This window comes from Scyliorhinus canicula, chromosome 6 (genome assembly GCF_902713615.1).
Source record: "Scyliorhinus canicula chromosome 6, sScyCan1.1, whole genome shotgun sequence".
Taxonomy (NCBI): Eukaryota; Metazoa; Chordata; class Chondrichthyes; order Carcharhiniformes; family Scyliorhinidae; genus Scyliorhinus; species Scyliorhinus canicula.
Genome location: NC_052151.1, coordinates 29,516,303 through 29,530,999, shown reverse-complemented (window position 1 = coordinate 29,530,999; position 14,697 = coordinate 29,516,303). Strand labels below are relative to the sequence as shown.

Genomic DNA, 14,697 nt, shown 5'->3' with positions numbered 1-14,697 from the left:
ACAACCCCCATCCCCGCTGCAACTAGCTCACTCATTTCCCATGGACAACTTCTCTGCAGCTTCGTTCTACTTGCCAGGAGCTCCGGGGTAGGAACACACAAATTCTTGCAGTCCACCTCCAAAATACCATCCACCAACCTCTGCCGTTTCACCCTTGCCTCCTTATCCATGTGCATCTTATGTGAAAAGACCTCTCTTCTAATAACCGCTTTCAAGGCTTTCCAAAGGGTTGAGGATGAGACAGACTCATTCCTGTTAAATTCTACATACTCATCAATGGCCTTAGACATGCCTCCACAGAACCCCATATCCGCCAATTACCCTACATCTAACCTCCACAATTGGCGCTGAACAGGGCCCGACTCCAAAACCAAATCCACCAGATGCGAGGGCGTGATCCAAGATGACAATGGCCGAATACTGTGCCCGAGATGACAATGGCCGAATACTCTGCCCGAGATGACAATGGTCAAATACTGTGCCCGAGATGACAATGACCGAATACTCTGCCCGAGATGACAATGGTTGATTACTCTGCCCTCGTCACCCAAAGAAGAAGAGACCTACCCACAGAAAAAGGTTGACCTGGAATAAATCTTGTGGACTGGAGAAAAGACCGAGAATTCTTTACCCCCCCCCCCACGGGTCAGTAGACTGGCACAGATCTGCTCCCCCATCCCCCATCTGTCCCTTAAATGCTAACAGGGTCTTCACCACCCTTGACAGAGCCATAGACTTAGCCAAGAACGATCCAACTTTGTATCAAGTACACAATTTAAATCACCCCAAAAATCAATTGGTGTGTATCCAAATCCGAAATGGAAGTCAACAGCATCCTAATAAATGTTGGACCATCCCAATTCGAAGCATATACATTAATCAATGTCACCAACATACCTGCCAAAGACCCGTGGCCATCATGTACCTGCCGTAAGGGTCCACCAAGATCTTGTCTGCCAAGGAAAAGATCCTGTTTGTTGATTAAAATTGCCCCACCCCGGGCCTTTCCTGTTGAAGCCCGAGTGAAAGACCTGGCTCACCCACCCCTTCCGCAGTCTGGCCTGGTTCCTCACCTCAAATGGGTCTCCTGCAAAAACACCACATCAGCCCTCGGATTCATTAGGTGAGGAAAAACTCTCAACCTTTTTACTAGATCCCCCAATCCTTTACGTTCCAGGTGACCAACTGAATCATGGGCCTCCCACCACCCGCACCCCTCACAGGCATTCCCAACACGAGGGTTTATCAATCACCTGCTCAAAGCACGTAGGCCCAAGGCCCACCAAAAATGGCTGCCAAACCCACCCTCCCACCATAGTCACCTCAGAAAATTAACCCCCACCACCACCTGTCACAATATCCACTCATGTATATCATGAAATGCAGACAGGCAGTGATTGACACACAGGATAACCAATAAACACACACAACACCGAACAACCAACCACCAGACAGGACACCACCACTATAAAGCCCACAGGGCATTAAGGCTCTCTCTCTCTCACAGGTCACGGCAAGGGAGATAGTCGCAGTGCACAGGCCAATGAACATCATCACCATGTGATAGAGAGCTAGTCTGGTCAAGCCAGTAGGAGGTTATCAGTTAGGTTAATAGAATTAATAGAGTCAACCCACAGCAGATTATGTACAGCAATCAACAGGTTCAATAAAACAGTGTTGGACCATCTCCTGTGTCGGAAGCCTGTATCTTGTTTTACTGCATCCGGTTGCATTCGATGTTAGACCAACACAGATAACACATCATGGTACCAGAGAGTTATTAACTCTAACGAACCTACCTTGAGTGAATCTGCAAAGCAGCCATCCAGTGGCATGAAAAAGATCCAACCTCCTCCGGATCTCCGGCAACCTCGGCGCCAACTGGAAAGTCTTCAAACAGAAGCTCCTCCTCTGTATCGAGGCCTCCGACCTCGAGGCAGCATCAGATGCCCGAAAGATCGCACTGTTCCTGTCGACTGCGGGGGACCACGCCATCCACATCTATAACTCGCTCACGTTTGCTGATGGCGAAGACAAGACGAAGTTCAAGACGGCTCTGCTGAAATTCGACAACCACTGCGACATTGAGGTGAATGAGAGCTTTGAACGGTACATCTACCAACAGAGGCTTCAGGGTAAGGATGAACCTTTTAATCCTTCTTAACCCATCTCCGGATCCCAGCGCAGTCATGTAATTATGACTCGACGGCTGATTCCATAATCCGGGATCAGATCGTTTTTCGGGATCCAGTCCGACTCCCTGCGGGAGCAGCTCCTCAAAATCAAACAGTTGACCCTCTCCGTCGCCATCGAAACGTACATTGTCCATGAGCATGCCAGGAATCGTTACTCCCGCATCAGGGCAGCAGAAAATGCAAAATTAGTCTCCCACGAGGCAGAAAGGGTGCAGGCCATCGCAAAAATGCAAGGCCTGAGCATCGAGGAGAGAGGCCGTTTCGCACGCTTTTCCCGGGTCCCTAGGCGTGCACACCACGACCGGGTGGACGACGAGGCTGAAGACCCCGATGCGCATGTGCGAACATCGCCGACCGCACTGCGTATGCACGATGGCGCACGGAACGCGCTGACGTCAGCATCATGACATGTCCAAATTGTGGCTCCGCCCATTTAACGCGGCAATGTCCAGCCAAAGGAAGGCGATGTCCACAGTGTGGAAAGCCTGGGCATTGCGCGGCCTTATGCAGGTCCGCTCCACCGACCAACAGCCAACGATCCCAGCTGCAGCACAGACGTGTCCGCTGCGTACAACAAGGCATGCAGGATTCAGATCCCGACAGCCCAGCGGACCCCGATGCTGACTGCCTCGAGTCTCCATACCGGGTGGGCATAATCACTACCCACGAGCTGGCCTCCACCGTGCCTGCAAACCGCCTTTCAATCCTCACTGTGGATCCTGACAACGAGTGGTGTGCTGTCGTCACGATTAACCAGTCTTGCATCCAATTTAAATTGGACACAGGCACATCTGCAAACCTCATATCACAGTCGGACCTCGACAGCATCCGAGACCAACCAAGCATTCTTCCACCAGCCTGCCAGCTCCTTGACTATAATGGCAATGCCATAGCTGCCAGTGGATCGTGTCAGCTAGGTGTATCTCACAAGGCAATCAAAGTGACGTTACGCAACTCCTAAATATGGTCCAACGCGTCCATGCCATGTCCTCGACACCAGCGGCTGCCTCGCCCAATGTAAATCTCCAGGCTGAGATAGACGACATTCTCACGCAGTACCACAATGTGTTTGATGGAATGAGCATGCTCCCATATCGCTATAGATATTGCTCAAACCGAATGCCATCCCTGTCATCCATGCACCGCGCCGGGTGCCAGCCCCTCTCAAGGATCGTCTGAAAACGCAGCTCCGAGAGCTCCAAGACCAGGGTATCATCTCAAAGGTCACAGACCCAGCAGACTGGGTCAGCTCCATGGTCTGCGTCAAGAAACCCTCTGGTGAACTCCGCATTTGCATTGATCCCAAAGACCTGAACCGCAACATCATGCGCGAGCACTACCCGATCCCAAAGCGTGAAGAGTTAAAATGTGAGATGGCTCATGCCAAATTCTTTACCAAGCTGGACGCCTCCCGTGGGTTCTGGCAGATACAGCTGGACGAGTCCAGTCGGAAGTTGTACACGTTTAACACTCCGTTCGGCAGGTATTGCTACAACTGCATGCCTTTTGGTATCATCAGCTTCCGAAGTATTTCATCGCATCATGGAGCAAATGATGGAGGGCATCGAGGGGTGCGAGTCTAAGTGGACGACGTGATCATCTGGTCCACGACGCCCGAGGATCACATCGCTCGCCTCAAACAAGTTTTCCAGAGGATACATGAAAATGGCCTCCAGCTCAACAGGGCCAAATGCTCATTTGGTCGGTCCACTATCAAGTTTCTGGGTGACGACATTTCACAGCAGGGTGTGCAACCTGACGCTGACAAGGTGCTGGAAATCAATGCTCTGAAGACCCCAGAGGACAAAAAGGTGGTCCTCCGTTTCCTCGGGATGGTGAATTTTCTCGGGAAATTCATTCCCAACATGGCATCCCACACCACAGCCCTCTGGCATCTCGTAAAAACGCCGACCGTGTTCTAGTGGCTTCCCACACATCAAGCGAGTGGCTTGAGCTGAAGGCGAAGCTCACCACAGCCCCAGTACTGGCATTCTTTGACCCAACCAAGGACACCAAAATATCCACAGACGCAAGCCAGACGGTATTGGGCGGTGCTCCTCCAGCGAGATGACTCCTCATCCTGGGGTCCAGTGGCATACGCCTCCAGGGCCATGACTCCGACCGAACAAAGGTATTCCCAGATCGGAAAGGAGTGCTTGGGTCTCCTGACAGGAATAGTCAAGTTTCATGAGTACGTATATGGCCTGCCAAAGTTCACGGTGGAAACAGACCGCAGGCCTTTAGTCCACATAATCCAAAAGGATTTAAATGACATGACACCTCGGCTGCAGCAAATTCTTCTTCGTCTCCGCCGATATGACTTCGAACTCGTCTACACACCGGGTAAGGAGCTGATCGTCGCGGAAGCCCTATCCCGATCCGTCACTAAGCCGTGTGAACAGGGCGACTTCATTCGCCACATTGAAGCACAGGTGCAGCTGTTTGCCAGTAACCTCCCAGCCACTGATGAACGAGTTATACAGATACGCAAAGAAACTGCCAAAGATCCCCTACTGCAGCGCGTGATGAAGCACCTCGCCCACGACTGGCAAAAGGGGCAGTGCCCCCAGTTATTCAACATTAAGGACGAGCTGACGATTGTTGAGGAGATCCTTCTTAAACTAGATAGAATCGTCATTCCCCAAAGCATGCAAAACATTGTGCTCAGACAGATCCATGAGGGTCACCTGGGGGTCGAGAAATGTCGACGCAGAGCTCGGCAGACAGTTTACTGGCCTGGCATCAGCCAGGACATTGCCAACACAGTCCTCAACTGCACAACAAGCCAGAAGTTTCAACCAGCTCAGCCCAAGGTAACGCTACAACAGCACAAGATCGTGACCTCTCCATGGTCCAAGGTGGGGATAGACCTCTTGCGCGCCAATGGGCGTGATTACGTGCTCCTGGTCGACTACTTCTCCAGCTACCCGGAAGTGGTGAAACTGTCGGACCTCACGTCCAAGTCCGCCATCAAAGCCTGCAAAGAGACGTTTGCCAGGCATGGGATACCACTCACGGTAATGAGTGACAACGGTCCATGTTTCTACAGCCAAGAGTGGTCCGACTTTGCACGATCCTACCACTTTAGTCACATCACATCCAGTCCCCATTACCACAATCAAACGGGAAGGCCGAGAAAGGGGTCCATATTGTCAAGCGGTTGTTGTGCAAGGCTGTAGACTCAGCCTCGGATTTCAACCTGGCGCTATTGGCATACAGGGCAACCCCTCTGTCGACTGGTTTGTCTCCGGTGCAGTTGCTCATGATCTGCAACCTGAGGACGACTGTTCCAGCCATCCATGTTCCAGACCTTGACCACCTCACGGTGCTGCAGAAGGTGCTGCGATCCAGGGACCAGCAAAAGATCACGTATGATGCTCATGCCACGGATCTGCCTGCGCTGGCTCCAGACGATGTTGTTCGCGTTCAGCTGCCGGAGGGAGGTTGGTCAGCCCTAGCTGTTGTCGTCAAACAGGCTGCTCCCAGGTCTTTCGTTGTCCAAATGGCTGATGGCTCCATTTTACGGCACAACAGGAGGGCGCTGCGTAAAGTTCCCTGCCCATCACCCAACCGCACTTCTCTGCATGTCATCATGCCTCCTCCGGACATCTTGCACCACAAAGCCACCGATCTGGCAGCCATCCCGCCTGTCCAGGTGCCGGCATCCCCCCTCCACCTCTACGGCGATCAAAGAGAATTCATCGGCCACCACAAAGATTGAATCGATAGACTTAAAGCTTGTAAATTCTGTTCAGTTTGCTCCTGTATCTGCATGATAGACACCTTCCCATGTACATATGTTCATTCGTTCCCCACTTGTACATAGTTATGCATGCATATCATACATGTTCCAAAATTTATTTTGAATGGGGAGATGTCATAATATCCACTCATGTATAACATGAGATGCAGCAAGGCAGTGATTGACACACAGGATAACCAATGAACACACACGACACAGAACAACCAATCACTAGACAGGACACCACCACTATAAAGCCCACAGGGCATTAAGGCTCTCTCTCTCTCACAGGACTCGGCTAGGGAGATAGTCGCAGTGCACAGGCCAATGAACATCATCACTATGTGGTAGAGAGCTAGTCTGGTCAAGCCAGTAGGAGGTTATCAGTTAGGTTAATAGAGTGTCAACCCACAGCAGATTATGTACAGCAATCAATGGGTTCAATAAAACAGTGTTGGGCCATCTCCTGTGTCGGAAGCCTGTTTCTCGTTTTACTGCATCCAGTTGCAGTCAATGTTAGGCCAACACAGATAACACATCACTACCCAAATGTAAATGTTGGTTTCATACCAAAGAACAAAACCCCCTCCTAACCAACCCCCAACAAAATAAAAATTCCACGAAAAAACAGGTCCAACAGACCACAGCCCATCCCCCCTCCCCCTTCCCCACCTTGCTCCTGTTTGCTTGCTAAGAATTTACTACTGGTGAGGTAGCCCCCACCCAGACCTGAAAATAAGAAATACCTATAATCGTCTCAACTGTGGGGCTTCCGGTGTGCACCATGGAGTAAGTGGTCACTACAAGGCAGCTCCTGCCCAAGGTTACGAAAATAGCTCTTTTTTTAAGCAATACGGGGTGGAATTCTGATGAAAAGGCGTAGGTGAATGTTGGAGGAGTACTTTCCCCCAGGAATGGTATGTTTCTTGGTTAGCAGACCCGCAGAAACAGTGAAAGATTTGGCTGAAGCTACAGCAAAGACAAAAGCCTCTTCCAGCATGCAGGCGGGGGGGGGGAGGGCGAGCTTAAAGGCCTCAAGCTGCCTTGAGGACCTTTATGAAAGCTGAATTATAGCAGCAGAGGGAACAACTGTGAAAAGATCTCACAAAGGCCATTGAAGAAGCGGTGGTGGCTGTCTTCCGGTGACGGCGGGCGGAAGGCAGCCGCGCGTTGGAGGGCTTCCGTTCGGGAACGGCATTGTCGGGGATTGACGCCCGGTCCTAGGGGCAGCGAAGGCGGTGGAGGCCAGGAGAAAGTACAGGGAACGGATATGTCGAGGTCCAGTAAGAAAACGGCTATGAAAACAGCTGAAAGTTTGTTGGGGAGTAGAAAGTTCACCGCGGGGTCACAAAGGAAAATGGAGGCTGGAGCACCAGGGGAGGCCGCATTGCTTACGGCTTTATAACTAAGGTGATGGCTGCGGAATTCGAAAGGCAGTTTACAAAATACATGGAGACAATGAGGAAGACGATGAGGGAGGTTTTGAGTGTGCTGGTGGAGGAGGCGATTTCCCCAGTGACGACGGCGGTGGCGAGTGCAGTGGCAGAGGTGCGGGAGCAAGGGGAGGCGCTGAAGGAAGTGGAGGAGACATTATTGCAGCATGGTGATCAACTTACATCGATAGAGAAGGAGATGCGAAAGGTGATGGAGATTAACAAGGATCTGCAAGGGAAAATGGAAGACCTGGAAAACAGGTCCACGCGACAGAATTTGAGGATTGTGGGGCTGCCCGAAGGAGTTGAAGTGCTGAGACCGACTTGAGTATTTTGCTGCGATGCTGGCGTAACTATTGGGGGAGGGGGAGGATCCATCCCGATATGAACTGGATCGGGCTCATTGGTCGTGGAGGCCTGTACCAAAGGCGAGTGAGCCGCCAAGGGTAGTGACTCTGTGCGTCCATAGGTATAGTGTGAAGGAGAAGGTCCTGTGCTGGGCCAAGCAGAAGCGGGTGGTGCAGTGGGCTAGAGCTGGTATATGTGTATACCAAGACTTTACGGTGGAGTTGGCGAGGAGGCGGGCTGCTTTCAACCGGGTGAAGAGGGTCCTGTACATTAGCAAGGTGCAGTGTGGCGTTGTATATCCAGCGAAGCTGAGGGCGACTTACAAGCTCAAGGACTTTTATTTTGGAACGGCGGAAACAGCGGAGGAGTTTGCGAAGGCAGAAGGACTGTGGCAGAACTGAGAAATGGCCATGTGCCGATGTAACCTCATGACTGTATTTGCTTTTTTTTCGTTTGTTTGTTTCACTGCGTGCAGGTGTATGGGCTAAAGGAGCCGGTGTTGTATATATTTGGACAAGGGAAGTGATGGGACTTTCACTCGAAGTGAGGGCTCTTTGGGGTGTAGGTGGATATGCGGGGTTTGTGCGCTAAAAGGCGGATTTGTGGGCTTTCCTAGGGTCGGGCAAGGGGGAAAGGGACCCGGGCGGGGGCCTCCACGCTGGCTGGTCTAAGCCGGCCAGTGAACGGGAGTGAGGTGCGGGGAGGGGCTGCGGCCATCGGAGCCTGGCAGAACAGGGTCCGAGTGGTCTAGCCGGGGTGGAAAGTTGGAGGGGAAGGAACCGAGGTTGGGGGAAGGAGTTTTACAAGAGGCAGTGGACAGGAGGAATTGGGAAGGTTTACAACTCTTGGGTACCATGTACGGCACTCTTTCAGAGGTTGGACGCCATTGAGTGTGTGTGTGTGTGTGTGTGTGTGTGTTTTGGGGGTGGTGGAGGGGGGGGAGGGGAGGGGGGGGGGGGGGGGGGCGTGAACTCTGTGGTGACCGCAGGCGGTCCCGGACTCTTTTCTCCTTTGCTTTTTGTTTTCACCGTGGGAGGGTTCGTTTTATTGGATGCATATATTGACAGGTGGGCCGTTGTTTGTGGTAGTTGTTATTGTTAAGGGGATTGATTTTGTATTCGTTACCGTTTACTGTCTGTGGGTGGGGTGTAAATTTTGGAGGAAAATGTGAAAATGGAGAATAAAAACATTTATAACAAAAAAAGAATTGTCTCAACTGCAAAACGTAAAACGAAATTCAACACCCCTACAAAGATCAAAATCTCACCGGGAGTCATACATTTCCAAAAATCCTATGAAAGACAATACCCCTCAGAACAGTTAACCCCCCCCCCCCCCAAGTCCCCACCATACAACTTATGCAAATACTCCTATCCCATCCCAAGAACAAAGACGTTATAACAAATATATACAAAGTACAAAATATCCCCAATACCCCTTCCTCTCAACAACCATAAAAGTCCCCACAGAGCCCATTTTATTTGATCCCAGTCCATGCTTTGTAACAAAGGCCTCAACCTCCTCCAAAGTAGTAGTCCTTTGACTCAAAGGTAACTTACACCACTCCAAACTGCACTCCACTCTTGCTGCTTTAGCCTTACTGAAGGCCACCCGCTTTCTCGCAAGCTCCACTATCTTGACAGATCCTAACAAGGTTCCCACCTGGAATCAGGATTCTTGGCCCATTTCAGGACCCACTCCTTCTACTGGAAGCTATGGAATCTAACGATAACTGTTCACGGTGGCTCATTCGCTTGAGGTTCCTGCTGGAGTGTTCCCCGGAGTGTTCAATGGGCCCTGTCCAGATCTGAAGGGGATGCCAGTCTATCCTCCCCCATCATCTTACCGAGCATTTGTGAGACGTATTCAGTAGGATTCTGTCCCCCGCTTTGGAAACTCCACGACTCTGAAGTTTTGCCTCACCGACCGATTCTCCAGGTCGTTCACCGTTGCCCTCAGACTTCTCTGCCACCAACGGGATCCAGGCCTCCAGCCAGGTAGCTTGGTCATTCTGCCTCCACAGAACTGTCTCCACCCCCTTCAACACCTCACCAAGCTCCTTCACAGCTTCCAAAGTTCTGTCCAACCTTTCTCAGACAGGGCCGAGAGCCACCTCAAACGTTTTATGGAGGGTTTCAAACGTCAATCTCCAGTTTTTAAAAAATAAATTTACAGTACCCCTTACAATGAAGGGGCAATTTAGCGTGCCAAATCCACCTACCCTGCACATCTTTTGGGTTGTGGGGGTGAAATCCACACAGACACATAGAGAATGTGCAAATTCCACACGGACAGTGACCCAGAGCCGGGATCGAACCCGGGTCCTCGGCACCGTGAGGCAGCAGTGCTAACTGCTCCGCCACCATGCCGCCCTAACGACACTCTCCATTGCCCCTCAAAATGCTTGTCAATTCAGTAGCCGGCACCCCAGTTAGCATGTCTGCCGTGATTAGGGTGACCGCAGCTGCTGGAACCATCGCCACCATCGTCCCTGCTGAGGGACCATGTGAAACTTCAAATCAGTTGGAGAATTTACACTTGCAGACTTAGTTCCAGCCTCGTTTGATATTCTTCAACAATAGGCTCCCCTACTTTTATATGTGTAGAATTTATCCACCAAAATACCCTGGCAACCGTGCAAAAAGGGTCAAAAGTCGAAGGCGGAAGCCACCTAGTGCACAGCTTCCTCCTACATCCCGCCACTGGAGTTGAAAACTGAATTCTTAATATGTCCGAAATATATCCCATTAAAGATGCTAAATTTTGTATCGGCGTTTTCTTTGTGATTTAAATATCAGTTTTATCAATGGGTTTGTTCCATTTGTGCATTGATGACACTGGATGGTGTCCCTGGTTTCAATATTGTCCATTCCCATAAGTGAACTTAACAAGTTTGCTGCCTCACGGTGCCGAGGTCCCAGGTTCGATCCCGGCTCTGGGTCACTGACCGTGTGAAGTTTGCACATTCTCCCCGTGTTTGCGTGGGTTCCATGACCCAAAAATGTGCAGGGTAGGTGGATTGGCCACGTTAAATTGACCATTAATTGGGAAAAATGAATTGGGTACTTACAATTGATGTGGACTTACAATTGGGAGTGAGCCTTTACCTCCCTAATTTCTAGATAAATGTAGTGAGGCTGGGAATTCAAACAGAAACCCTTTGTCAGTATATTCTAGTTTCGTGATGCAGAGCAAGGCCAGCAGTGCGGGGTCAACTCCCATATCGGCTGAGGTTAATAATCTTTATTAATAATAATAATAATAATAATAATAATAATGAATCTTTATTAGTGACACAAGTAGGTTTACAATAACACTGCAATTAGGTTACTGTGAAAATCCCCAGTCGCCACATTCCGGTGACTGTTCGGGTACACAATGGGAGAATTCAGAATGTCCAATTCACCTGACAAGCACGTTTTCTGGGATTGTGGGAGGAAACCGGAGCAGCCGGAGGAAACCCACGCTGACACGGGGAAAACGAACAGACTGACCAAAGCCGGGTCCCTGCCTCTGTGAAGCAACAGTGCTAACCACTGTGCTACGGTGCCACCCACCGATGAAGGCCCATCTTCCCAACTTTTACCCTCGCCTGAGGTGTGGTGATCCTCGGGTCAAATCACCGCCAGTCAGCCCTCCCCCTCAAAGGGGAGAGCAACCTATGGTCATCTGGCCATGGCGAACACAGCAGGGAGTTATTGTCCCCCATGCTTTATTCAAAAGAAGCGGCAATGTCTGGACATATCCGTTTTGCCTACAGAGTGCAGGTCCCTGCAGCAAGAATCTTTCAACAAAAAATTGATTCTTGAAACACTTCCTATATTATGAAGTCCCACAGTTAACTTTGTGCACCCATACTGACTGCTAATTGGAGTGAATCAGCCACAGATGTACTATTTAGAATCTTTTGTAGATGTACTGAGCTTTATTTTAAAAATCTAATAATTTGCGCAACTAGAGGGACAGATTTTCACGTTGTCAGTTACGTAGATTGTCTGAATTAAGTTGACTGATTGATTTGTGCCATATGTTCTGAATAATCAGTTAGATGGGTCCCAATCCAAGCATGATGTCAGAAATCAAACCAGGCATGATCTCCGAAAGGCTACTGTTGGGCGAATGTCTGCCTCTGATATATAGCATCATTTATAGATGTACTAAACAACTCATCTCTCTGCCTCATCCTGAGGTTTGAATACAGCCAGACAGTTAAGTTTATTTGATGTAGAAAGATTGAACTTGTGCCACATAGCACCTTTTATTCCCCACAAGAAGCCCCAAAGTGCTTTACAACCAACAAAGCATTTTTTGAAGTGTAGCCACTGTTGTAATGTAGCTTAAAAAGTCAACTCGCTGTACCTAACTTTAATTCTCCGTGTATTGTGGCCAGCAAGAATCCAACGAAGATAGTGAAACAGGATAGACGCACAAGGCTTTCTTTCCTGGCTGGATAGGTTTTGGAGCGAAGCTACACCTAGCCACCTTGAGAGTCGTGGTTTTCACACGATATTCAAACAAGTTCTTAAGAGGCTCAGTGGACCTTTTACAAATGGAAATTCAGATTAGATCTAGAGTTCCACTACTGTGGAGGCCAAGTATTGTGAGATTGCCTGCTATAGGCTGTTTTGCAGCTGTCCCTTGAGTGAATCTGATCAACCTGAGTGATACTGCCACCCTTCCAACACAGTATCTAGAACAGTCTCACATCGACATTGTAATATGGCACCTGCACTAATGATGTAGGTCATTTGTGTGCGTTTCTTGATGCTTATATAATCTTTGCAATTGTACAAGAGCAACTATAAAGAATTGCAACTACGTATCTGATCTAAACTACAAGTACAACAAGCATCATTTGGATACATTAACCTTTTAGGTAACTGGAGAAAATGTTGGAAATATTCAGTAACGCAGCACCTATGCAGTGAGAAACGGAGTTAATGGGCTGCATTCTCCCGCTCCGCCCACCGCAGGAACGCCACAGGCGAGCCACCTAGAACTCCATTAACCTCGGGCGGGATTCGCCGGTCGCCGGGCGGACGTGGCCGGAGAATCCCGGCCAATGTTCCAGGTTTATGATTCTGTTTCCCTCTCCACAGATGCTGCCTAACCTGTTGAGTGTTTCCAACGATTTCTGAGTTTATTTCATATTTCCAGCATTTGCAGTATTTTGCTTTTGCTTCAGTAACTGGAATTTGGTTGCACAAAGGTTTTACATTAAAACATTTCTTGCTGTTTTCAGGAAGCTCTACGCTGAACTTTGTCAAGGAATCGTGGATGTAGCTATTTCCTCCGTCTTTCCTTTAAGTGACTTACCACAGAAACCGAGCCAACAATCTGTCTTCATCAAATTGGGAAGTTAACGGAGTCTTGTGTTCTCCTCCTCCTCTTCCCATCTCCATTTCAGTTCACAATCTGACAAGTTGTATGTATCAGTATCAACTGAGCGCTGTGAATCATGCATATAACCTCAACACATAGCCCTCAGAAGTCAAGGAGACCGTCGCATCCAGGATGAACAATAATTATGAAAGTTGTGGAATTATTAGATACCTTTGGTCACTTGTATAAATCAGCAATTTAACAGGTGTACAGCTTTGAAATTCTTGTTGGAAAATTGCAATCAAAGCATGACACTGGGAGCTGCTGTAAACTGGTACATGCTGCTTCAAACTGCAGGAATTCTCCAAAAATGTGCTCTGTTTATTACAATTAGAAGGGTACATGCATTGACAAAATCTGTTTGTGGATTACGTGATTTAGAAGTGTTATTCTGGGCTCTTAGAAGTACTCGATAATACTTCAACTTGAATGCTGACATTTTACTATACTTAAAATGTGTTGACATCTTCCATAATGTGCTGCATTCTGCTAATATCACATATAATGGTGCATAGAGTTGAATATCACTGTGACACAGTAAGGCTCAAACCAACTCTTTAATCTACATCTCAAAACTAGTACAGTAGAGCATTTCCCAATCATGAACACTCAGCGTTCAGAAACCATGGACGAAAGTTGTCATGCACTGCTTTCATTCAGATCATCTGTATATTCCGTGCTCCTCTTTGATCTTTGAAATGCAGCTAATGTGGATGTGAAGAAAGGAAAGGATTCTGCTTATAGTTTTTATTATATTGCAAAGACTCAATCCTCTGAGAGAAATTGCGGGGCAAGGGTGGGAAGGAATGGTATTTTAAAGATGCTAATTTTTATGAAGGGGGAAAGAATCCTTTCTCCTTTACTGCCTTTCTTTGGTTGCCACTTGTGTTAGGATCACTACAGAATAAAATGCACTGTTAACTTTTAGTTTATTCTGTTTGCAGCCTATAAAAGCGTGCATACAGCTGACGAAGATTGATATGGCATAAATTGGAAAATAGTAGCATGCACTAAATGCATTTTGTCCTGATTCACAGATTATATCAGTACATCACAGAAACTGACCACCTCTCTGAAACTAATTGTTCTTCTGTTTAGTAAGTTAGGAAAATAATTTTGATATTTCATATGTATTGTTTTCAAAAGATTTTGCCCTGCAAAGTTTTTTTTAACATAAATTTAGAGTACTGAGCAGCACGGTGGCGCAGTGAATAGCACTGTTGCCTGACGGCACCCAGGTCACAGGTTCGATCACGACTCTGGGCCACTGTCCGTGTGGAGTTTGCACATTCTCCACATGTTTGCGTGGGTTTCGACCCCACAACCCAAAGATGTGCTTGCTAGGTGGATTGGCCATGCTAAATTGCCCCTTAATTGGAAAATATGAATTGGGCACCCTAAATTTTAAAAAATAATAATAAATTTGGAGTATCCAATTATTTTTTTTTCCAATTTAAGGGGCAATTTAGCGTGGCCAATCCACCTACCCTGCACATCTTTGGGTTGTGGGGGCGAAACCCATGCAAACACAGAGAGAATGTGCAAACTCCACACGGACAGTGACCCAGAGCCGGGATCGAACCCGGGGCGTTAGTGC

The 14,697-nt window shown here is 48.5% G+C and overlaps 1 protein-coding gene across 1 annotated transcript in view; it reads left to right on the top strand.

Annotated features, from left to right (window-relative positions):
- The window catches only part of ttl (tubulin tyrosine ligase), a 45,775-nt gene extending 31,398 nt beyond the window's left edge, over window positions 1-14,377 (top strand). Inside the window, exon 7 of the mRNA XM_038798898.1 lies at window positions 12,961-14,377. Coding sequence (XP_038654826.1) covers window positions 12,961-13,081 — 121 coding nt within the window. The 3' untranslated portion in view covers window positions 13,082-14,377. The remainder of the gene's footprint in view (window positions 1-12,960) is intronic.
- The last annotated feature ends 320 nt before the right edge of the window (window positions 14,378-14,697 follow it).